The 25,537-nt window shown below is 39.4% G+C and overlaps 2 protein-coding genes across 5 annotated transcripts; one reads left to right on the top strand and one right to left on the bottom strand.

Moving 5' to 3' along the window:
* Positions 1–617: 617 nt before the first annotated feature.
* DPH3 (diphthamide biosynthesis 3) lies at positions 618–3,065 on the bottom strand. Its single transcript, XM_074861519.1, has 3 exons — positions 2,904–3,065; positions 2,688–2,762; positions 618–2,185 (listed from the first exon to the last, which is right to left on the bottom strand). The coding sequence occupies exons 1-3, from the start codon at positions 3,009–3,011 to the stop codon at positions 2,120–2,122; spliced, it is 249 nt and encodes an 82-aa protein (XP_074717620.1). The 5' UTR covers positions 3,012–3,065; the 3' UTR covers positions 618–2,119.
* OXNAD1 (oxidoreductase NAD binding domain containing 1) lies at positions 3,013–24,499 on the top strand. Of its 4 annotated transcripts, none has more exons than XM_074861508.1 (10): positions 3,013–3,138; positions 3,799–3,893; positions 7,331–7,493; positions 7,762–7,825; positions 11,258–11,364; positions 14,901–15,042; positions 18,219–18,255; positions 18,364–18,461; positions 23,098–23,206; positions 23,864–24,499. In XM_074861508.1, the coding sequence occupies exons 3-10, from the start codon at positions 7,363–7,365 to the stop codon at positions 24,016–24,018; spliced, it is 843 nt and encodes a 280-aa protein (XP_074717609.1). In that variant the 5' UTR covers positions 3,013–3,138; positions 3,799–3,893; positions 7,331–7,362; the 3' UTR covers positions 24,019–24,499. The 4 variants fall into 4 exon arrangements, with proteins under 4 accessions (XP_074717609.1, XP_074717598.1, XP_074717579.1 ...); XM_074861497.1 differs by having other exon boundaries at positions 18,361–18,461; XM_074861478.1 differs by having other exon boundaries at positions 18,219–18,461.
* Positions 24,500–25,537: the final 1,038 nt, after the last annotated feature.

Below are 25,537 nucleotides of genomic sequence, written 5' to 3'. Positions count from 1 at the left end.
TGTAATGAAGTAATTTATTTTGCTACAATTACTGCTAAAAAAGCCACTACCTTTATTTTAGAGGAGAAGGGAACACTACAGAGAATCACTTCAAAGCTTGTATTGGCACATGCCAAGTAAAATTAAATTAGTAAACACTTTTTACAACCATACAGGAATTCAACCATAGGGAATATAAATATTTCTCTACATGAGTGTCACAAAAGTCTTTATGACAGTGCCTTACCTTCATTATAAAATGAAATCTGGTCAAATTACTTGGGTAAAATCTATGCACCTTTAGAGATGCTACACCCGGCAATTTACTTTACTGTAATTCCATCAGAGTATACATTCCCTGGTGTTCCTTTTGAAACTTACTCTTCTTAGTTATATGCAGAACACTTATGGAAAAATCCTTAAGATATTTATGCATTTTTATGAATTTGAATAGGAGCTTAAATGGGGCTCCTGTAAATTTGCTTTATAACGTCTATTGATAGACTGAAACACTTTTTATTAACTAAACTGAAGAAATTCCAGGATCATTACAGCAGCAGCGGCAGCAACTCAACAGCTCTGGGAATCATTGTGGCTGGTGCACAAACAGAACAAGCAATGGCCATTATAACCACCAGTGGAGTCTTAAATATCTTTATTTAAATAGTCAAAATAAATATTTGATAAGATCTAGCTAACCAAAGTACCACAGCTTTTTTTATTTTTTAAGCACAGATATCGAAGTAACAGGAGTGCCACCTTCTGGTTTAGGCAGGGAAACACTTTAGGTTGTGCATTCAAAGTTTAATTGCATTCAAAACGAACCAAAGGGTGTAGTTTTCTTTTGTTTTTTGAAAAATAATTAGAATGTCATCTTCAACATTCACGGAATGTTGTAAGAACAAAAATAGTTAAATGCAAGAATTCAGTACAACTTGCTTATCTTTAGTGCCTGGAGCAAAATAACTATACAAATGCTACGCAAGTATTTTTCCTGAAATTTAACTTCACAGATGTCAAATCCTACTAAAACATATGAATGACCATAATTTTAAATGGATATTTAAACACAGTGGCTTGTAAAACAAGAAGTAGTCTTGGAATCAATGTACTTTGGAGTATATTCTTCCACCTCTTTTCTAGCCTAAAAAAATCCTTTTTACAAAGTGAAATTTGTGCATCTCCTGTTCAGGAAGTGTCAGAACCTAACAAGGGAGGACTGAGAAATTCAGCAAATGTACTACTACAAATGGCACAAAGAATTGCAGCCCATTTTATATTTGCTGCAACAGTCACATCACAAAGTTGTTGAGAAAATATGCGTAAATCACAATCCACTTCAAGTCCGTTTGCACATTACTAGCTTTGCAGGGGTAAAAAAGTTTGACTTCTTTTCAAAAATTTGTCTCATTCCACGCAACACCCAAAAAAGTGTATCATTATGTCAGAGAGTCATTTGGTAACAGCTACCAAAGCTGTTTCAAAGCAACTGCAATTTAAGAAACAAATTTGTGTCAACTCAGGTGTTGCCCCCACTGCAGATATAAATACAACTGCACCTGCTTTGTGCTTACAGTAGTAAAAACAAATTTACCAACAGCACTGGCTCTGGGTCTCTTATTTTTCCCCACATTCAGTATGGGCTGGAAGTACATAAGCCCACATCCCAGGTGATACTGCACTGGGTCAAAGCTGTAATTCTGTATGGCATCATGTCTTATGGACTTCTAAATTTTGTCTCCCAATGTTTCAGCTCTCTGCCATTTCACACTGGTACACACCCACACAAAGCCTGCTTTTCTCCATAGGCTAAGAAGCCCTTTCTACATAAATGTAATTTCACAACTCCATGCACTTCTTCTGTATATTGACGTGCTGTCAATTAGAATCACAATCCTCAAGTCTTCTAGAATACATACGGCAACTTCTGTATTTTTTTAAAACGTATAACCCTTTTGAACAAAACCCATTCATGTGTTTGATGTCCCGGCGAATTCTCATTCAAATTATGAAGACTGCCAGTTATTGCACTTGTATCTCACAGCAGCAAGCACTTCCAGGAGGAGGACCACATCTCTTCCCGCAGTTGCCATCCCCATTCTTTCTTATTCTAAAGCAGCAACAGTTCATGACATATTCATCAGCACTTAATCAACTCCTTGTTTGTCAAAGGTTCTGCAACGACTTCACCACGCATGAACTGCTCCTAAAGACAGCAAGTAGAGTTTTAGTTAACTTTCATTATTTCTGGATCTTTGCTCCCTCAAAAAACACCAGATGACCATTTTGTTTTCTAGCCTGGGTATAACTGGTAAGAATCTGTCTCCCAAAATAGGAACACCATAACACACCTACTAGATAAGAAAAACTACTAGGCTAGCTGACAAGGCTGCTAGAGTCATAGATAGATCTTAACATCACCGAGATTGTTTTGCCTGTGTTGCACCCCATGCTCACCCTATCAGGCATGTTTTAGAGCCCAAACACAGCAGGAGAAGGAGACCAGAAAAAAAAGAGATGAGGCACACACCGTAGCCACACACAAAAGTGCCACTAGCTCACACAACCCTCGCCCACGTTTCCAAGTGCCTTTTAAAAGCTGTCACCGCGCCTTCTTCCGGGGACGGCAAACGAAACTCGGCCTGGCCTACCCGGCGCCGGGGGAGGCAGGCCGCAGCCGTGTCCGACAGCCCTCCGCCCGCACCTACCTGGTCGTAAATGACGCGCAGAATCAGGGAGCAGCTAGGGCAGGTGGCCACGTCCTCGCCGTTCTCCAGGTCTTCCTGTAAAAGCCCCGGGAAAGCTGTCACCGACCCGCCACCCGCCCGACCCGCAGACACCCGCGGCCGGCGGAGGCGGGACCGCGGCCTAACGTCATCTCCTCCGCCCTCCCCGCCGCCCCGCCCCTGCCCGGCCGCCGTTACCCGCGTGATGAGGAAGCGGTCCCCGCAAGGGCACGGGTAGCTGTAGGTCTCGGTCTCCTCATCATACTCGAAGTCCTCGATCTCCACCTCATCGTGGAAGACCGACATGGCGCCGGCCGCGGGAAACGGGGCGGGGCGGAAGGGACGTAGAAACGCACGCGCCGCGGCCGCGCGCCCGTCCCGTCGCCTGAGAGGGCGGGGCGAGAGCGGCCCTCGTCACGTGACGCGGCGCCGGGTAGGGCTGCGCGGCGGGGCGCGGGGCGCGCGCCCCGGGGGGCTGTTAGGGAGCGGGGGGAGGGGAGGGAGGAGGTGTGAGGGCAGAGCCGCGAGAGCCCCCACAACCCAGTGCGGCCCCTTCTCACCGTCGGAGTTCCCCACCCGCCCCGGACTCCAGTGTCCGTCCGTCCCTGCTCCCTCCTCACCGCGGGAGCCCCTCAGGGGGGTTGGAAGCGGTGGCCGGGCCGCTCGGCGGTTCGACGTTCCGGCCCCCCGCTCCGACTGGCGCCCTCCGCTCCTCGGCCCTGCCAGCTCCCCGCCTTCCCGCCTGGCAGGCGGCGCGGAGCAGTGATCCCTGGTGCCCGAGGGGACCGCCGCGACCTTCCCCCTCCCCTGGGCCCGGCAGGGACGGCGGCCGTCCAGCCTCCGTAATGCCCCACTTCAGCCGCCAGCACGCTTCTCCCGTGCTTCACCACTCCCCGCCCCGTGTGCGCCCTAATCCCAGGTCAAGGGGACAAGCTTTTGCAGGAGGGACAATGTGTCTAGAAGGGTATCTCTTGCCTATCTATATACGTGTTTTGGGTAAAAATTTCCCATTCTGCTTGATTAAGTATCTTTGCTTCCCCCTCGACACTCTTGCATTAACTTCTTTAGTAATTTGTTCTTTGGTGTGTTACAGGTTAACTCACTCCCTTCAGATACTGATGTAAGATTGAGGAAGAGATGCAGTCGTAGATCTCAAGCGATATTAACCCAGGGCCAGTGGGTCAGAGGGTAAGGAGAATGAATGAATTGCTTGATTTTAAAATTGAGGAGAGGAAGGAGTCATATACCAAAGTAGCACTCATTTCTCTCCGTGGAGCAAAGGAAGAAAGGGAGTATTTGGAGTGGCTATTTCTGTAAGGGCTTGGGGAGGAAGAGAATAAAAAACAGAGGGAGAGCATCCCACCAGACAGGAGCTTGGGACGGTGAAGCACTGCACTTCTTGGAGGGCAGGGAACTGGCAAAGGGCTGGATGAGCCAAGAAAGTTGCAGAGATAACAGATGGGGGAGAGGCTGTTCATGTGTTATGAAGGCATGACTCAGACTTGTATATGGTAGAGGAGAACCAGGACTCATTAAATGAGATTTTGGAATTTATTATTTACAGAGTAGAAATTACAACTGATTTTTATTATGACTTTAAAGACTGGAAAGTGATTGATAGTAGTGTAAATGGAGCAAGTATCTTGAAGTGCCATTCAAGAGTTATTTTTAATTTAGGGTAGAGTCTCAGTCTTAAAATAGTCTGTATCAATAGGCTCTCTCAGCTCTGACTTCAAAGTTGTAGCTGCTGCAATAAAATAAGGCTGACATTTATTTTGTTTTCAGTATTATGTATTGATATTGAACTGTTGGTTGGTTGGTTTTTTTACATTTTTATGTGTAGAACGTATTTGCTTCCTAAAGTGGTAGCAGTGAAAATGAGAATGAGGTCAGCGTTAAATGACTGTCAACTTTAGCAGCAGAATTAAACCAAATATGTAAAATAAACAAATGGGAATCTTTGTATTGGATTTTAAAGTTAAGCCACTTACTTTACCAGCAGATGTCGCAATTAATTGCAGAAGGGGTTTTGAGGGATGTGAGGTGATTTTAAAAAAAGACAAGAAAAGAATAAATCTTTACTCTCAGTCCTTGGCCTCTGAAGCAAAGCATCAGACTTTATGTGGTTCATTTTGACATTGTGGTGATTTAATTAAAGTCACAGCTGTTGGCATAAACAGCTTATGTAACAATGTTCACTTTCAAACATCATTTTTACTTTGAATTAGTTAATGTGGTAGAGTGAAAAGCTTGAAAACATGAATCAAAAAGCATGATGCCTAAAAAAAAAAAAAAAAAGATGTAGGTGAATGTAACCAAGATATGCTATCTAAAAGACTCCAGATCATAAAATGATCTCATGAATCTGAGTAACTCAATGATTTCTGAGGACTCTGGGTTTACAGACTGAACATGCTGAGGTAGAGGAATGTGTCGTCTTCATTAGATGTGTACTTTGTCTTGCTATAATCTTTTAAGATTGTTAATACTTTTTTAATCAATAACTTCTACACATTTGCATGTAGAAAGTGCTAAAGTATTTTGTTTAAATAGAGTACTCTATATGCTCTGGCCAAAAAAAATTAATTTTGCTCACTGCTGGTAGAAGAATTTTAAATAATTCCATGTTGAAAAGTTGCAAGCTGCTGTGGAATTAAATGCTAAAAAGCTATTAAAAATTATGGACAGTTAAAAGCTGCAGGAAGTGTTTCTTAGGCTTGACAGTGTGCATTTTGAGTAGTTACAGTAAATGTATTCCATTTCTGAGCAGCCTAATTTATGAAAGCTCTGCCTCCCATTTGTACAAGCTTACAAACAGGACAAATTACTGAGTGACCAGCCGATGCAGCTGTTAGTGAAAGCCTAGAGAGTATAGACCTGATTAGTTAAACAAGCTGGATTGTTGCCATTTCAAAGGATTCAAAATGAAAAGCAAAAACATTTTGAAAATAAATTACATGCTGTAAAAGAATGCAGGAAAAGACATTTAAAGGGAAGTAAAAGATTAAGAATTCTTTAAAGAAGGAATGGACTGCATCGTAGAAATAATAAAATTTAATAGGTGATGATAATATGATAGAGAATTATGCTAATTCATTTTAGGAGAAACAAAGGCAGATTTACAAGCAATGAGAAATACCTCTTGGCTCACTATGAACCTGTTCGTACGCTTTGTAAATGAAGGGTATTTCTGACATATTTTGAGTATTGTACACGTCAGTTTCTTTGTCATAGCTCTGTTTGACTATGCAGTTTTGAAGTTTCCACTGTGGTATATGTAAGTGTCTGCCACTTAACTGTTTAGAGATGCAAGTATTATGTAGGATATATGGAAGTATGAAGGATTTCCATGTTTTTAAATAAACCTGTAAACAAGCAGATTTATTTAATGTTTATAAAATTTTCCACCTAGAATCACAGCTATGTTGTCTGGAAGGGACTTCTGAGGGTCATCTAGTCAAAGCTCCTGCTTGGAACAGGACAGTTGCTAGCACTGGATTAAGCCAATTCCAGGGGTAGACCTTTGCACTTCTTTAAGTTTATGCAGTTTCTGTTTTCCAGTCCTGCAGTTTTTCAGTGCCCCTTTGAAGTGAAGCTTTACCATTCAGCATGTCAACCATCACTCTAATTTAGTATCGTCCACAAGTTTGCTGATGGTACCTTTTGTCTCATCATCTGAGTTATTGATAAATTTATTGAACCATATCAGCCCCAATGTCAACCCCGGGGTACTCTTACTGTTACTAGCCAGCAACTGAAACAACTTGAAGCCATCAAGTCTTCAATTCTATCTGCCCAGCCAGTTTTTAACCACCCCAACTGTCCATCTGGCCTCAGCTTCCTGATGTGTATGCTATGGGAGATGGTGTTAGAAACCACAGGACAGTCAAGAAGTATTGAATGCACTGCTGTCCCCTTAGCTGCATGACTAGACATTTCATCACAGTAGGTGTTCAGATTTATCAAACATAATTTGCCTTTGGTATATCTGCGTTGAATCTCCCTGATTACATTCTTAGCTTTCCCACAGCTAAGGGGATGAGCTCTGAGTATTTTTCCAGACACTGAGCTGATGCTGACTGGATCTTCTTCTTGCCTCTCTTGAAAATGACCATGCATTAGTCAGTCGGTTGGAGACTTTCTCTGATAATTGTTTTTCATAGGTGATAGCAAATTGCCTCACAAGCATGTCAGCTGTGTCTCTTAGCAACCTTGAGTGTAACCCATCTGGCTCTGTGCATTTGAATACATCCAGCTTCTCTAAGCAGTTGCTGGCCACATTCCTACTTATCCATCTCCTTCCCAAACACCACTGGTACAAGCAGAGGTCTGGGTGCAGGCTTTGCCTGTGAAGACTGAGGCAAAAAAGGTGTTGAGTACTTCAGCCTTTTCCTTATGTGTGACAAGGCTGTCTTCCCCTCCAATTAATGGATGCACATTTTCACTTAACTTCTTTATGATGCTTTCGTACTTTTAAAATTCCTTCTTGTTACCCTATATGTCTATTGCTAGTTTTAGCTCCAGCTGAGCTTTGGCCTTTCTGATTTAATGGAAATAAAGGGTGAAAAAAAGCCATGTCAAACAGTGAGTATTTTATTTAACAAATATTTATATGGATTTTTCAGGAGCTGGTGATTCTGAAGACGGCCCAGTTATCATGGCTCATGCTACTATTTACGTGGGTTTTACTGTTCCTCAATTACTGAGAGGTGCTAGCAGAATTTTCCCTGCTCATTCTGCATTGGTGGTGTTGAGGCACTCTGTATTTTGTTACTGCACAGTGAACGGGTAGGTTATCCACATACGAACTACTTTTTTTAAAATTATTTTTTTAAAGAGAATGTCATGGTAACACTGTCAAAATGAAGCCGACAAATTGTTACAGATCTATAAATACTTAACTCCCAATTATATATTTATATTTAATTCTTCTTGAGACTTCTGTCATCTGTAGTCTGGATTACACTGGTAAATTGTTATGTTAATAGAAATTCATATCAGTAAGGGACAGTAGCACAGCTGTTACAATGACAATTATCTTTGCTTTTTGTTGCAGCACAATAAAATCAAAAAGGAAAATGGATCATCTAGAGAGGACAGCAAATAATTTTCGCCAGGAGGTTAGTGTTCTGTTCTTTAGAATGTGAGTAACTTTTTTTTTTCAGTGTGAAGAAACCGGATAATTGTATTTGATTCTTAGGCTTCATTTTGTCTTCTAATGGTGTCTGGTTTACTTCTTTTTTTCCTCATTTTTCATATTTGATATTGTTGTAAAATAACTGTATTTTGTGGTCAGTGGGTGAAATGTAATGAGTTATAAAAATTGTCGGTGATGTGGTGCTGTTTATGTTGGACAAGAAATTTAATAGAATTCTGGTCAAGTATGGGTTATGATAAGTAATGAAAGCACACCAATACCCATCATCTCTACACAGGCTTCTCAGATTTTTAAAGACTTCTACAATTCTGGTTCAAATTTAAGATTAAAAAAATGTGGAAAATGTCCTTTTATGACCAAGGAGGTAAGATAAAAATTGTAGACATTTTGAAGGGAGAGATGATAGACAGTTGTAGAAACCATCTTAGTTTATATCGATTTTAAATCAAATTTAAGTGCAAGGAAGATAGAGTGTTGTTCTCCATCAAAATCCAGAAATGCTTATTCTGGATCTCGGTTTTGAGCAATAAACATTCTTTTTCATAATGTTCAGAGATGACCATACTTTGTATTTCATATAGGTATTTCCCTTCTGTCATTAGCTAAAGTAGATATTTTTAAAGTTTTAAATACTGGCAGAATATGACTTCAATTCTCAAAAATGTTTCAAAGGTGAAACAATTCTGCATTTTTCTTAGACTTTTCAGGAGAAGTAGGGCACTCTTTTGACTGAAAAATCCCATCTTTAATTTCCAGGAGTTGGGAGACGGTGCCCAATTTTTCTCCATTGTTTACTTAGCTTCTCTCAGTCTTGAGTAGCCATTCATGACAGGCCAGTCTTGCATGTGTCACACAGCAGGACAAACTGTGTTCTCAGACACACTACACAGATGTTCGTGTGCATATGTGTACATAATTAAGTCCTTCTCTGCTGGGTTTTTCCCTAAGTATAGCTGAGAATAAGTCAGAGTGAATTCTCTCGAAAGGACGTTGGGTTGGGGGATATATGGGTAACCCCCAAAACTGAAGATTCAGCACTTGTGACATAGGCTGTAGGTGGATGAGACAAATGCAGCCTCGTTCTGCTCGTCAAGGGTGTGAGCCAGCTTTGGGAACCACGTGTCTCAGAGCTAGTCACACCTAACGTCAGCTCTTACTTGAGTACAGATTAGCACTGCTTGTGGACGTCCAGCCACTCAGGTGGATCTGATTTGTACCAGATTAACTCAGTACATGGAGAAAATGAGTGTAGAGACAGGTATGGACAGATGCACTTTCTAGTTTGCTTCTGACATGGACAAAATGATTGCACTGATGAGTTTTGCAACCATGTTTTTTTAATCTTGGGTATTTCAGATTGCTTGGCTTGCTTACTTTTTCTGCTCAACATAAACACTGGGTAGCTGGAAAATATGTGGAAAATGGATCCTTATGAGGTGGTGGAAGCTCTGAGGTGGAAGCTCTGAGGGAACTGTGTAAGGCCTGAGAAAGAGAAGGAAGCTGTGTGGAATAGGTGAAAGAGCAGGGCTCATTCTTGCTACCGCAGATTCTCTGCATATCAGAGGATTGTGCTGTTTCTTTTTTTAATGCTTGATTTATTCTTTGTTACTTTATTTCTGTCCACTTTAAAATCAGTTTATTTTAAATCCTCTACTTGGTTTTAAATTCCATATAATCAGCAGTTGGCTTCCTTCAGTCTGTATTGCCTTATTTAGCCATTTCAGTCCTGTAGAAAGATGAAAGAATCATAGCTCTGTATTGCATTAGTGTGTGCTACACAGTATTGCCTGTTGAAGTGCAGTAATGGGAAGGACCAGGGCAGGAAAAAGTGCCTAATGCTTTCCTAAACTGCAAAGGCGAAGTCTGGAGTCCTGTGTCCTCCTCCCTCTCACTGCAGCCTTGCTCTGGGTCAGTTGAATTCTCTTGGGATGGTCCAAAATACTGGTTGAATATCTTTGATCACCCTGACTCAAATGCAATTTTTGTAATAACTTTATACTGATTAAGAATTATGTTTCTGGTGCTCTGTCAGATGTATCAGCCAAAGAACAAATTAGGGAGTGTACTGAAGAGTGAAGAAGGGACTGAAGATCCAAACCTAATGTCCATTTCCTGTACTTAAATGGCTGTTCTGATGGAGAAATCTTAAGTCATGTGTCTGACATTTCTTGTTAACTTAGAGTGATTGCATTCCCCATTTAATACTGTCTGCTAAAGTGGAAAAGAAATGTATGCTACTTTATTTTAAATTGGCAAATGTCCTGCTGTTTAATGGGACAGTGGACGTGTTCAGATGTTGCTTTATGAATAAATTAATTTCCTGCCATGTGTTTTAAATTAGAGCATAGTTGCTTAAAGTTCAATTTTTTTTTTCATCTGTTTGATCTTACACAAATGAGAAATGATAGAGTTGTGGTGGTAGTATTTGCATTTCTTAGTGTGGTAAATGACATCAGCATTTTTTAACACAGTAAAATCTGTGTATTTGCCTGTGTAGAAGATATTTAGGGCATTACTTTCTTTGTAGAGGAAAAAGGTTAATAATTATAACTCCAAAATACCTGAAGAGGAAGGGCGGGGAGGGGATGAAAATCCATGTTGTACTGATAGGCATCAAAGAGTTTTAAGTGGGGAGCTCCTTCCCAATTGTCCTGTGGCAAAAACCTGCTTTTCATTTAGAAAAGCATTATTTTATTTTTTTAATCTCTTTAAAAGTGGTATCAACAATGGCTTTTGCATCCCCTCCCATCTGGTTGCCAAAGAAAAACTTTTCTGTTAATTAGCAATGAATGCTTGTGTGGCAATTTCCCCATGTTCATAGATCACATGTGGTCAGATGGGTATGTGTCTAAAAGCAGTAACACAAAGCTTGTTGGTTTTCTTTCATTAATGCATAATCTTTCAGTAATGCATTTAATTACTTAAAACTAGATACAGATCCAGAATTCTCCCTGGGACTTCAGTAGCAGCTGATCTTTTACGGGTTTCCTTTGTCTGTCTTTATATCAGAGATCTTTTTACTTTGCTGGAAGATATAGGAGTGTTTGTCTTGTATAGATGTCAAAAGAATCTGACAGTGGTAACTAGCAATTGCTTCTCTTTATCGATATGTTCTCTTCAACTGAAATAAAATAAATTTGTATATAACCTTAGAGTAACCCTGACAAAAGTGACAGACATGGTGGACTGTAAGTAGAAAACTATTTCTCCGTTCAGTGACTATGTAAGTGAATCCATTTTTGTTCCTCTACCCCAGTGAAAAAATATTGGTGCTTTAGGTAATTAAATGCTGCAGATAACATGCGAAGTGATAGGTGTCTCATACACAGATTCTCGAGTACTTTTGCTGCAAATGATATCTATGTAACACAATGGCTTATTTTTCTTTTGTTAGGTAATTTCACAAGCAAAAGTGTGTGGAATCATCAATGAATCGGAGACAGTCAAAAGACTTCGTTTGGCTATCACAAATAAAGATTTTACCTTCAAAGCAGGACAGTGGTAAGATCTTCTGATATTTGAGGGGAAAATTACTAGCGGAAGTCCACTATAACAAAATGTTGAAAGGCCTCTGATACTTGAGCCTTGGAAAAAATCATTAATCTATATACTAGGATGTTTTATTATTGGGTGCTCTGTCAAATAGCTGATATTTGGCATAATTTTAAAATAGCCTTTATTAAATATGCTAATACTGATTTCAAAAGGGCAAAAATAGATATTCTTCAAAAGTTCAGTTTGGTTATTTCAGTATTTTCCTCTAGTTTGTGTTATATTACATTGTTTCTTCAAGAGTACTTTGAAGTGGACTTCAGTTTATTCTGCAAGCTGCCTATACTGTCTTTATTTACTAGTTATTTTTTGCAGCAGAGCCGAGACTGCTGATTTGCAAGTTAGTTTTGGTTTATAATTAAATCAGAATTGCCCGTTAACTTTTATTTCTTCCCTTAAAAGTTTCCACTCTACAAATTAAGCCTGTTAGGACAGATTAAAATGTAAATATAGATAGGCAAACTTGAAAATAAAAAAACTTGAATTATTAAGCCTTTGAAATAATTAGCTGTTTGTTTAAGCTATCTTACAGCTTTTTTCCCAGGGAAATAGTGGATTTTCATGTTTGTCTTCCTTGTGAAAAATACTCCCACTCAATCACCTTTTTTTTTCCTCTCTTAAAAATTAATTTAAAACTATGAGTAGTTGCTTTTGGCATTGGACATTTAAATGTCCTTAAACTTTTTATTGGCTTAGGCCATCTGAAAGTGGTTTTGCTGGAATCAAAGTATAGCTGCTAGAGTATTAACAGCATATGTTACTCATGTAGTGTTAATATGCTGGCTCTTAAATTTAGAATCAGAACACAAGATGTTGATTGCAATAATTTGTTTGTGGAGTAATTTGCTGCAGTTTTTGCACATGTGCAGTGACTCATATTAAATTCTTGCTTGCCAGTACTTGGAAAGTGCATTTACCCTCCAAAAATGTTTTAGAAATTACCATGTTGAAAACTGAAAGCTTTAATTATAATTACTCTTTTTCATTTTCTTCTTCCTTGAAAGTATTCTAATGCTATTGTAAGGTATACAGCAACTTTTCTATACTTGTAGCTATAAACTGTGGTTGCATTTTTTTGATGAGCAGTACAAAACATCAGGCCACAATTTCCTGAGTAGAAAAGGCTAACTTGTTAGAATTTGCTATAGTAAGATGTTACAGCCAAAGATTGTCACTAGAATCTATATATTTTTTGAGAGTGTTCTAATTATTAAGTTTTTCAGAAGTGAATTTGTTTTGCAAGCATGCTGGCGGATACTGGTCTTTATCTGAATTCAAGTAATAATGAAGAGACTTGTTGCTGTTACCCATTTTGATTTACTAAAAACATGCACTGAGGTATATGCATGTTATAAATACTTTGAAGAAGTAACTTTATGGTTTTAATGTTTCTGATCTCTTCCTCCAGCAGTTGCTAATTGTTGTTCTTTTCTTGAAAGATTTGGCTTAGGTAGCCTTTAAAAGGAGGGAAATGAAGAACCACCATAAGATCTTTTTACATCTTTTTGCACCTCTCCTTGTGGGTTTATATAGGGTTTTTTCGGTTTTTTCTTTTTTTCCCCTGCAACTACTCTTTTCACTCAAGCTGTACAGATAGTGTTTCTTTAGGAGTCCTCTTATCCTTCTTGAGCACAGTGAAAATGAGAGAAGCTGTTAGATATACAAGCTAGTCCGCTATAATATAGCATACTATGTCCTGAAATCTTCCATAATTATGCAATTGGGAAAGAAATACTAATATAGAAAGAAACATACGCCTATGTTAGTACTTTAGAAGGGTAAACTCTGTTTGATTTAGGTTTTCCAGTAATGTTTTGTATGTATGTATCCCCACCAGGCACGAATATTGTTTCTCTTATATGTCAGGCAGAACATTTTGACTTGAATGTAAGTTGTTACTTTACAGCATAAACGCTTTTCTTTTTTTCGTTACTGTAAGCAGTAAGATTATTTTCCACCAGAGGGTGGTAAAGAGCTTTAGTAGCATCTTGAGGTGTTCTTTGATACAATAAATGCTGCAGTACAAGAGTCGTCCTTTCTAATCTCTTGGATCCTTGCTGCCAGGAAAGCGGAGCCCCATAGTCAGTGGGGCTCCAGAAGCTGAGGACAGCAAAATAAGCCTTCTCAACTTTTTTTTGGTTGTTGACCTTTCATTTGCAGTCAGATAACTTTATACATGATCAAGTTTACTAGCATAAAGTTAAAAACTATTATCACTATAGTATTGTATGTATCACACTTTGTGTGTTTTTCGAGAGAAGGGATATTTTTCTTTGACAGGTAAAGCTTTGTGGGAAGTAAGCGGGCAAGATTTTTTTTTTCTTTAAAAAGTAGTGAACTTTTTAGTAGTGAACAAAGTGCTCTCCTCCCTCAAGAATTTGTGATCTCCATGAAGAATACAGCTTTGCTCTTTAAAGAAAATATGCAGTGGAAGTCAGTGTGTATTTCTTGTTACATTCTCATTTAACTCATACTGAGCCAGCCTAACTCAGGCTTGAATTGAATAATGGCTCTCTAGTACTTGGCGTTGCTTACCAGTGTGGTGGTTTCCTAAGTGGAAGAACACAATTAGTTTTAAACATTAGTTTTCTTTTTAAATACAGGGATTTTATGTGCTGTAGAAAATTGAAGTATTTAAGGATTTATGAACACAGAGAAGTTTAAATGTTAGATCAGAAACCAACTTCTAACTTTTTCTGATACTATTTGGAATATCAAAGCCTTACTTTTATGAAAATGAATTATAGCTCATGTGTAGTGATGGCTTGCCTTCTATGCTCTCTAATTGCTGGTGTTGCAGAAGCCTAGCCATATGTTACTTTCTGATCTGTAGAAATCCATGCATGGTTTACTTTTTAAAAAAAGTTAGTAATTCAATCCAGTTCAATTCCCTATCAGCTAGAAAGAAGTATCTGCCACCAGAGGGCACTGCAGTTCAATAGGTAAAGCAATTCTGCTTCTAGCAACTTGTTTTTCACATAAATTTTCTACAGACTGTGGTTTTTACTTCAGATATTTTGTCAGCCCAAGAAAATAAAAGGTTTAATATAAAGTCATTTACCTAAAATTAGTTTCCCAATCTTTTTATGTGTGAAAATTGAAGAGCCCATCAAAGGGACAAAAAAGAGTAGAATTTAAGCCACTCTATCAGACCATATTGTGTTTTTGTTTTAGTACACAAATAATTTATTAAACACTTAAAATTCTAGTCTGTTGTAAGATGTGGCATCTAATGCTAAAAGCAGAACAGTTTAAAAACCTGCTAGTTTAACAAAGGTGATGACATGTTTCTAGATGAAAATAATTCTAAGAAAATGGCGTTACTCAATATTAAGTCCTTTTTTGGAAAAGTTATGTTATGGAAATTAAGATGCCTTTGTAAAGGAAGGGTAATTGAAACAAAGGCAGCCATTTTGTTTTGGTTATTGTTTTCCATGTTTGGTGGTGTTGGCTTTTTTAAACTTGTGTTTCTGGTCTATTTTTAGGGTTGATTTCTTTATTCCTGGAATATCTGTAGTTGGAGGATTCTCAATATGTTCAAGCCCTGGCCTGTTGGAACAAGAAGGAATATTAGAGCTGGCAGTAAAGTACACTGTTCATCCTCCTGCTCACTGGATTCACACTGAGGTAAATGAGATTAATTGTGAGATTTGGTTTTGTTTTGTTTTTCTTGGGAAGTGGAGGGGGTGTTGTGGGTGACTTCAGACCACTCTTTGTTATTGAGCGCAGAACTCCTGTTGACTTGTTCAACCATTTTTAATACAATGGAAATCTTAAAACCTTTTTTTCAGTAAGGGACTGAAATTGGATGTTTATGTGGTAATATGGTTATTGTGATCTTTTGACTCCACTTGTGCTTAGTGGACTTGCAGTGATATTGTGGTTAGTGTGTATAAGGCTTCTCACTCCTTTGGAATTAATGAACTGGAAAATGTTGAAAAACCTCTGTTTTAACTTGGGTCCGAGAGAAGAGGCTGTGTTACACATTATAAAACTACATCTGATAACTTGCCATCATTCCTGGCCATTTATACAAATATAAAATGGGATTTATTGTGAGATAAATATAAATATAGATTATTAAGGGGGGGAGCAAAGGGATATATATAGATCAGTTTTTCTGAAATGATAAAACAACAGACTGCTTCAGAATTTTGTAATATTTTTGTAATTTTGTAATATTTTTGTAATATTGACATAACCCAAGACTTGATTTTTTGCTATATTAAAAGTAAAGTCTGAAACTTTGCAGTGTTTTGTTCACCTGTTTACCCCATTTAGTTATAGTCAGAAGAATCCTATTTCTGCTGCTGATCATATTTCATAGATGGTCTGTCCTATCAACTTTTGTTCTTTCAGAACGCCCTGTGATCTGTCCTATTTACTGTTTCCTGCCTGGCATTTGTATTTCTTAAATGTGGCTGCAAAGTTTAAATTGACAGATTCTTGTAGGTTTACAAATTCTGCAGGTTTTGTTCAGTGGCCAACAGTTACAGTAAGTAAAGTGGTGCTAATCTAGTAGTTAGCCTGTGACCATCCACAGTTTTTTTTAATTGGTGTCATATCAAGTTATCTCCACTGGAACAAACAAAATAACCCTTTTGAGATGTTGTGTAGAACTTGTAGTGCATGTGCCAGCAGACCTCAGAATGCCTAAGAGGATTTTCTGGTTTTTGGTATTGCTCTTTAGAGACTATAAAGGCCTAACTTCATATTTCCTGGTCTCTGGAGGCTCCTTTAGGATTTTTGATGTCGTAAATCAGTTTGCTGTTGCTGAGTGTTCTGGTGGAATTTATAGGAAAATCTTTAGTTAGCGGGTAAGCTAGGTCAAATCTGATGCAGTAGAGAAACCTCTGGGTATAGTGGACTGTTCTAGCTAAACACAAGGGCATGCTTTTTCTTAGGAAAGAAGAAGAACAAAATAGCAATTTGAATTTGAAAAGGTTGTATATATGGTGAAAAAACTCTGGTACTTAAGTGCTTAAAAGTTACTTCTAAAGGAAGTTGATCTCAGGGTAAAAGATGTTATGGGAATAGTTAGTACTTATTCACTCACTGTATCTGGGTTTTTTAGAGGTATTTATTTTTAATATTACTGCATAGAAAATCATAAATTTTAGCACAGTGTACTTTATAGCTTTAGGAAAACATAGCCTTTTCTTTAGAAGAATGTACATGTGATGCATTGATTGCTTCACTTCTCTGCCTAAGCTGTTTCAATGCTGTATTTACAAACTAGGCTGAAGGACAACACTTTCTCACTATGTTACTCCAGAATTTTACTGTTTTTTCTTGAATACTGACTTACTGTTATCATTGCCATGGCTAAAGCACTGAAATATGTGGGAGACTGCTGGTTAAGAGAGATTCTTCCTGTGTCCTATATCCAATCTTGATGAGCTGTAGCTGGTTAAGGAGGCAGTTTAGATGATAATGAGATTTTTCTCCCTGAAAATGCTTATTTCCAAAAATGCTTATTTCCATATTCTATGTCCTCATCCTGCCACGTGAATCTGGAACACTTCTGGATTCATACATCTTTAAAACAGAGTAAAACATGCTGGGAAAGTCTGGCAGTGTACATTGAAAAAGGAGAGAGAAATTAGTTTCAGATAGTGAATGCCGATTGTCTTACACTATAATTGAGAGATAATACTTTATGCAATAATTAAGAAAGGCAAGAAACTTTTTTTGTGATGGCCGCACTCGCTACTTTAGGAACATCTGTGTTCTGTGTAGTACCCGTGTCCAAGGGCTGCCTCCTTCCTCCTGGTGGAACTGTTTAGACCTTTGCTTACCATACAGTTGTCATTAATGGGAATCCTTGTGTTTCAATTACTGTTTCCTGGTATCAAAAGGATTTTTTGGAGGAAGTGTTTTTATTCTGTAAGTGATTAATTGCTAATCTTTCAGCAGTTCTTGTAGCTTTACTTTTTTCTTTCCTCTCCTCCTTTCCCACCTTCCTTGGTTTCCCTGTTCTCTTTATTTTTTAAACCCTATATAAGGCCTGAAATGAGTTCTGTTTTCTGCTCCTATTTGTTGTGTTAGCTTGCAGTGATGTGGGAGAACTCATCTGACTTCTCTGTACTGCACTTTCACCCTTCATACCGGGATGCAGTGCTGGTTTACCAAGAAGACACTCACCCAAATTGTTTTTTTTTGTTGTAGCATTAGCTTTCCATGTATCAAAAAACCATGCTTTGGCAAATTTCTCTAAGAAATAATTTCTTATGTACCAGTGGAGAGGAAGGGAGAAGGCTTCCCCTTGATTTTTCTTCTGCAACTCTGAAGTTGCAAATGCAGAAGTGGTTCCGCAAGAAATATTCTTGTGGATACTTGTTTCGCTTCTGGGTGTGTTTTGTTTTTTAGGAGTGGGGGATGACCTTCTTCATCTGTGCAGCTCAGTCTGACTTCCTTCTGTGACCCCATAGCAAGGCCTTTTTTGACATGAGGCTGGATTTGGGTAAAAGTGTGATCTCACATGTTAACCTCAGGTTTTCACAACCACTTACTGCTGTTGAAAAACCCTTGCGTGAATCATTCAGCTCTTACAGGGGTGGAAAGGGGCTGTCACCATCCTGCCTTGTCAGAAGACTGAAACTTCTGAAAGTAGAACTAGATCCCTAGAGACACTGAAACAGATTACTTTAGCTGGAAACTTTTAAAGTACTTTGGTTTTCCCTCATTGGTCAATAAAAATAAAAAATCAGAGCCCAGCAAGTCTTGTGACTGTGGTGCAAGAAGAATAGTATTTCAACTTTTGATTTTAGTTTTGAAATTAAGTATCTTCTTTTCCATCCTAGTGTGCTCTTGACTCAGAAGTGGCTCTTCGAGTGGGAGGTGATTTCTTCTTTGATCCTCAGCCTGGTGACTCCCCTGTAAAGCTAGTGCTGATAGCAGGGGGTGTTGGAATTAACCCATTGTTTTCTATACTGCTGCATATAGCAGATCTTCATGGATACCAAGAGGGTAAAGGAAATGGATACAAAATGGGAACAGTGAAGCTGTACTACAGTGCAAAAAATACAAGCGAACTCTTATTTAAGGTAAATAAAAAGGTTTTTAAAAAAATAGATCACAGATATTCAGCTATTAGTGTGTGTGTCATTCTATTGCCAAATCCCAGAGAGCCCCTCTGTGTAAGACACTGTACAGAGACAAAAGTAATTTCCTGCCTCAAATACCATGTGTGTTTTGTTAATTACTTATGCCAGTGTACAAATTAAGGCTGTTACTGGACATACCTGGTCTCACTGACTTCATTAAGTCAGTTAGCCCTAAATGTTTACATTTTACTGTAACAAGAGCATTGTAGTATACTAAAGATTATATATACTATAATATATATGTGTATATACACACTAACAGTATGCATAATGCTATATGCTGTAATACTGTAACCACATAGTCTCAGTGTAGATTGTATTGAATTTAAAGACTAGGAAGAGCAATTATATCCAAAGGAAGTACTTTCTAAAATACTAGGGAAGCTTTATTGATTTTGCATTAGTTATTATTGGGTACTAGTGTATGAATGAAGGGTTTATAACCACTTGTAAAATTGCTTGTATAGTACTTCATCATCATTTACTTAGCAGTTAAAGATCAGTTGTCACCCTCAGCCATTAAGGGTCACTGATAACATTTTAGGGTCAAATCAGGACAGCTTCTGTGAAGAAGCATCCCTATTGTTTTAGGTTTCTTTGCAGTATTGAAAGCTTTTGATTGCAAGATAAAGGTGAAAAAATCTACCATAATTCCTGAAATTGTGTATAAGATCCATCATTAGTTCTTCTGTACTTCTACCATATTTCTAGATATGAAGATATTTACTTTCTTTGAAAAGTCACTTGTTTATTGCTAGGAGCAGAATAATAAACTGAAACTTATCTGCTCTTCCATTTGGCCAACTACTAATCTCCCAGTCTGTTCTAAGCATACACATTTTTTTTTTCAGTGCAGGAGCTTCCATTTTCTGAGTTTCACTTCAGCAGTGTTATGACAGCAGAGCTTTTGCATTAGAGCTTCTGGGACAGAAGAGAACACAATAATGTGTCGCAGAGCTTAAAATATATCTTTCCATTCATTCTTCACGTGTCCCTCAAATTCAGAACATATATGCAAAAATTCTTCTGTGCAGAGGATTGAGGAAATAGAATCACTAGAGGAACAGCTAGGTTGTTGCTAATGGTTTGCAGGACCTGCTCCCTGAAGCAGCAGCTGTGTGTAGGCTGACAGGGACAAAGGGCGACACTAATGTAGTAATTGGTCTAATATGCGTTTTGGATGTGCTCTCATTTCAGAGGCAGATGCTCTGCTTTTGAAAACCTCGTTATGTAAAATGGTAGAAGCACAGAGTGTTAGAATTACATCAGACAGCATACTAACTTTGCTACTTTTGGATGCAGTTAGCTGGGTTTTCCTGAGTTTGTGAGGACTGAATTTGACCCTTATTTCCTTACTGTGGCTGGGACACTGGGGATAGGTCTTTTCCCTTAGGTCTGTATTGCTCAGCTGTCTGCTTTGTTCTGTACTCGAACTCACTAGGCTGCAAAGAGCCTGCTGAGCTGTTGAAACTCTCCTTCGTTCACTTAAAGAGAGCCTGTCTCTTGCCTTAGGATACTAGAAAATAGTACTTTGATGGTTGATGTCACAGGTACAGTATTTGCCACTTTCTGCCTCTGAATTACAGTGATAGGTTACAAGTAGGTGGTGTCAATGACTGCAGGATTACTTAAGCAGGTGAAGTTATACCTTAGGCATGCTTTCTGGCCTGCTCCTAGGACTTGAACTCAACAGGACATGATTAGTTTCAAAAGTGCCATCAAGTTGTATGTGGTTCTGTGTGAAGGGGACTGAAGTTTAGTCAGACAGTGAAAGCAGGCGTACTGGCGGAACAGCGTACAGCAGTGTCTTATCTGTGCTGCTCTTCATTCCATGTCTTTTTAGGCAATCAGAAATAGATTTGTCTCTGAACTAAAATCTGTCTGGTGTTTTTTGTGAAGCAACCCATGGCAGACTGTTCAGTGTAGGAACTAGTTAGAAAGCAAACAGATAACAAAATGAGCTAATTTACCTATTCACAGAGTAGAAATTATTTTTATTTCAGATTATATCCAAGCAGCCAGGGATCAGGTTAGAAAGGCCAAAGCCCTGATAGAACTAAATCTAGCCAGGGACATGAAGGGCAACAAGAACAGCTTCTACAAGTACATTGGTGATAAAAGGAAGACTAAGGAAAAAGCGTGCCCTCTCCAGAAGGAAATGGGAGACTTTGTTACTCGGGATATGGAGAAGGCTGAGGCACTCTGCCTTTTTTTGCCTCAGTCTTCACCGGCAAGGGCTCCAGTGACACAGCCCAAGTTGCAGAAGGCAAAGGGGGAGACTGGGAGAATGACAAACTGCCCGCTATAGGAGAAGATCAGGTTTGAGACCATCTAAGGAACCTGAAGGTGCACAAGTCCATGGGACCTGATGAGATGCATCCGCGGGTGCTGAGGGAATTGGCAGATGAAGTTGTTAAACCACTATCCATCATATTTGAGAAGTTGTGGAAGTCTGGTGAAGTTCCCATAAGTGGAAAAGGGGAAACATAACCCCCGTTTTTAAAAAGGGGAAAAAAGGAAGACCCAGGGAACTACAGGCCAGTCAGTCTCACCTCTGTGCTCAACAAGATCATGGAGTGGATCCTCCTGGAAACTTTGCTAGGGCACATGGAAAATAAGGAAATGATGGGTGACACCCCACATGGCTTCACTAAAGGGCAAATCATGCCTGAAAAATTTGGTGGCCTTCCATGATGGTGGATGAGGAAAGAGCAACTGACGTCATCTACCCGGACTTGTGCAAAGCATTTGACGCTGTCCCACACAACATCCTTGTCTCTAAATTGGAGAGACATGGATTTGACAGACGGACCACTTGGTGGATAAGGAATTGGCTGGATGGTCACACTCAAAGAGTTGTGGTCAACAGCTCAATGTCCAAGTGGAGAGCAGTGACGAGTGGCATTCCTCAGGGGTCGGCACTGAGACCGGTGCTGTTTAACATCTTTGTTGGTGACATGGACAGTGGGATTGAGGGCACCCTCAGTGAGTTTGCCAATCACACCAAGCTGTGTGGTGCGGTTGACATGCTGGAGGGAAGGGATGTGCCATCCAGAGGGACCTGGACAGGCTGGAGACGTGGGCTCATGTGAACCTCATGAAGTTCAACAAAGCCAAGTGCGAGGTCCTGCACATGGGTCAGGGCAATCCCAAGACAAATACAGGCTGGGAGATGAGTGTATTGAGAGCAGCCCTGCAGAGAAGGACTTGGGGTATTAGTGGATGGAAAACTGACTATGAGCCAGCAATGTGCGCTCACAGCCCAGAAAGCCACCTGTATCCTGGGCTGCATCAAGAGAAGTGTGGCCAGCAGGTCAAGGGAGGCGATTCTCCCACTCTTATGAGACCCCACCTGCGGTGCTGTGTCCAGCTCTGGGGCCCCCAACATAAGGAGGACACAGACCTGCTCAAGCAGGTCCAGAGGAGGCCACGAAGATGATCAGGGGGCTGGAGCACCTCCCCTGTGAGGACAGGCTGAGAGAGTTGGGGTTGTTCAGCCTGGAGAAGAGAAGGCTGCAGGGAGACCTTATAGCGGCCTTCCAGTACTTAAAGGGGGCTACAGGAAAGATGGGGAGGGGCTCTGTATCAGGGATTGCAGGGATAGGATGAGGGGTAACAGTTTTAAACTGAAAGAGGGTAGATTTAGATTACTTGTAAGGAAGAAATTCTTTCCTGTGAGGGTGGTGAGGCACTGGCACAGGTTGCCCAGAGAAGCTGTGGCTGCCCCCTCCCTGGCAGTGTTCATGACCAGGTTGGACGGGGCTTTGAGCAACCTGGTCTAGTGGAAGGTGTCCCTGCCCATGGCAGGGGGGTTAGAGCTCGATGATCTTTAAGGTCCCTTCCAACCCAAACCATTCTATGGCTTTATGATATTTTAAGAATTTCCAGTATCCGTTCCAGCTGTGAAAATCCCAAATAGTGCAGAATCTAGACAGTAACTAAGTCTTAGTTTCAGAACTAACTACAACATCTGACTGACAGATTTTTTTTTATTTTTTTACTATGATTTAAACTGAAGCAGCTGGGTTTTTGGTGGTAACTATCACAGTTGTGACTTAGGGAACTGAAAATTACAGTTTCTACTCTGGTAAAAATAGCAGCATTGCACTGTAGTTGGTTTTACTTGGAGAACACGAGGGAGTAAAGGGTCTCATAATCTTACCAGATAACGCAGACAAGAGTCAAAAAGTTCTTAAGAAATGGTAAATAAATACTGCAGGTTTTTGTTTTTTTTTTTAATGGAAAACCCATATGGAAGTGGAATGAGGAAATAGTGAGAATTTATATGGGAAAGAAATCAGGAAAGGATGTAACTGATTCTTAGGTCCAAATCTTACAAATTGCAACGTATTGTAAAAAAGGAGAAGAGCACTAAGGACACAGCTGGTAGCGTATGCACATTCCAGGTATGGAAATTCTGTGTAGGTGTGCAGGTCAGCCCTGTGAAATCAGGCCCATCAAGTTCTCAGTGCTGAAATGTACGTGGTAGCAATCACTGGTGGTGTGGGACTGTACACGCATACATCTGCTTTGATTTAACAGCCTGTGGTATAAGCAAGTGTGTTTAACATTACAGAAGAATATTCTTGGTTTGATGAATGCATTTCCTGGAAAGATCACATGTCACTTCCACGTCACCCAACAGAGTTCACAGATCTGTGAAGAACTTCAGCCACATGTTACAGGTAACTATAATGGCAGTGTACAGAGATAGTATCTCAAGTCTCGGTTTGATTACTTCCTTGAGGATGAAGTTACATGCATAATTTAGTATTTTTACATTTAAAGATTCAAAATGAGATGTGAGTTAAACCTAAATAATTTCACTGTACATATTATGCTTTGGAGAAAAATTTTTCCCTTTGCAGTTTTTGTTTTCATTTCTAGTAAATCTCCTCTGTTAATTCTAAACTTTATACTGGTATTCTCCACTGCAAACTTTATTCCAGAAACTATTAAGCAGAGTAGTTACTTTGCTTAAGGTGGGATTGATGGACAAGCTGACTGCTTGTAAGAGATACTTTGTGATGTTTCATTTCTGTTGTATTTGTGTTAGAGATATTTACCTATTTTTTTTCATCTGAATGTGGGATCATTAGTTGTCTATAAGCCATGTCCCTCCTCAGTGACTAATATCCTGTGCATTCTGACTGGATGTACTGATCCACATCTCCAGAAGAACAAATGATTTTGGAAGCCTCAAGTCTTGATACCTATTATCCTTAAACAGGCCTCACATTTTTAAGACATTAGTGCTTGAGCTACCTCTAACCGGTCACTCTTTTTGACATTGATTCATGATTAATATTTCTGTTCTTATTTCCTACTTTCTTCTTTGTCAGAGGGAAGAATATCTGAAAAGGATCTAGAAGAACATGTATCTAAGGATACTTTATGGTACATCTGTGGTCCACCTCCAATGATAGAATCTCTATCCAAACTACTATCTAACATTGGTGTTCCTAGAAACTGTGTTTTCTTTGAAAAATGGTGGTAGTGACACCTGCTGAACAGAGAATGTATTATTTGTTTCCAGAGTATTTTGATAAGCTGAAATGTACAGAAATGGACTATGAATTATTTGGAAGATTTTACTTCATACATGAAGATGTCCTCAATCATGATGGTGTTCCTTTAATTTAAATATAATACACTTGGTAATACAACGCTGCTGCTTTTGGGGGAAAAAAGTGATTTTATATTAAAGAGATTAACTTCTGTTTGTTTGATGGTTTGCTTACTTCTTACAGGTGGCAGCATATTTTCACTTTATACGCTTGTTTTGTTAGTCAGCCTTTAAAAGACTTTTAAAAGTCTGATTCAGCAGTTGTAGAGAATTAGTTGTGCAGCAAGGCCAGGTCAGTTTATAATAAATTCAAGCCACAACTTCTGAATCTGCTCCAGATTGTTTTGCTAATGAGTCAACACCCTGCCTTCCCCAGTTCTATATAATAAATTAATATTTTTATAGAAGTAGAGTTGCTGTGTTGTGACTTCCTTCTCTTGCCACTTCTTGTTAAAATAAAACCCGCCTTTTATGTGGTTTATTTAAGGCAGTCAACTCTGTTGACAGTAGAAGACATTTTTTTCATAATCATATTCAGACCTGAGTTAAAAGCATTGAGTGTAAAAGTGTTAAGAATCCAAGAGCGCTGTACAGAGTTGTTCACGTGAACCTGCATCCCTTGCTGGTGCTGTGACAGCCCGTCCAGCTTGTGCTTGCATGTGCCACATCCTCAAAAGCAGCAGTGGCCAGCAACAGCTGGGACAGGAGATCTCTGTCATTCTGCCACCACACAGGGTTGTAGAAGGCTCCAGGACACACCAGTTCTGTTAGGAAAAAAGTCTCTGGCAAGTTTGCTCTTTTAAGGTAGGAGTGTACCTCTGGGTGTAATGGCTGATGCCTGAGCCCTCCGTGAATGAAGCTTCTTCCCCCAACTTGGAGAAAAACTCATCATAGAGATGATGAGACTAACAAAAATCCATAATGAGTTTGTTAATTATCTGTATAGACAGTTCAAGTCCTTAAGTGGTGTACATTTAAGGAACATTTAAATTATCAAAAATACTAAATTATTATTGAATTATTAAAAGTGTTAAAAGATGAAGCCTCCTCTTTGTTAGTGGCTCTTTTCCTTGAGTTAAATGTTTCAGACGAGTCAAATAAGTAATGCAGCAAGTTTCTTGCCCTCAGCCTCCCTGTGCTCTGCCTTAAACAGAGGATGCGAAGATCCTACCACCCAGTTTCCAGCCTGCAACAGCGCTCTTGGTGTGAAGCACTTTATTTTTCAAGCATAACTTCCCCATGCTTGGCTAAAACAGCCTCCAGCCCAGCTGCAGTTCTCTCCCAATAAATCATTTCAGCTTCAGTATGCTGAGTTTAGCCTCTGGTCTTAACCTCTTTTTATCAGTATCTGATATGTTTTTCAGCTTGTAGGATACCTACTGCCACATCCACATTCACCTCATCTTGAAAAACCAGTGAGAAAGCCTAACTGGGAAACTCCAAGCCCTTG

This window comes from Strix uralensis, chromosome 1 (genome assembly GCF_047716275.1).
Source record: "Strix uralensis isolate ZFMK-TIS-50842 chromosome 1, bStrUra1, whole genome shotgun sequence".
Taxonomy (NCBI): Eukaryota; Metazoa; Chordata; class Aves; order Strigiformes; family Strigidae; genus Strix; species Strix uralensis.
This window is presented reverse-complemented; position numbering and strand designations above follow the sequence as displayed.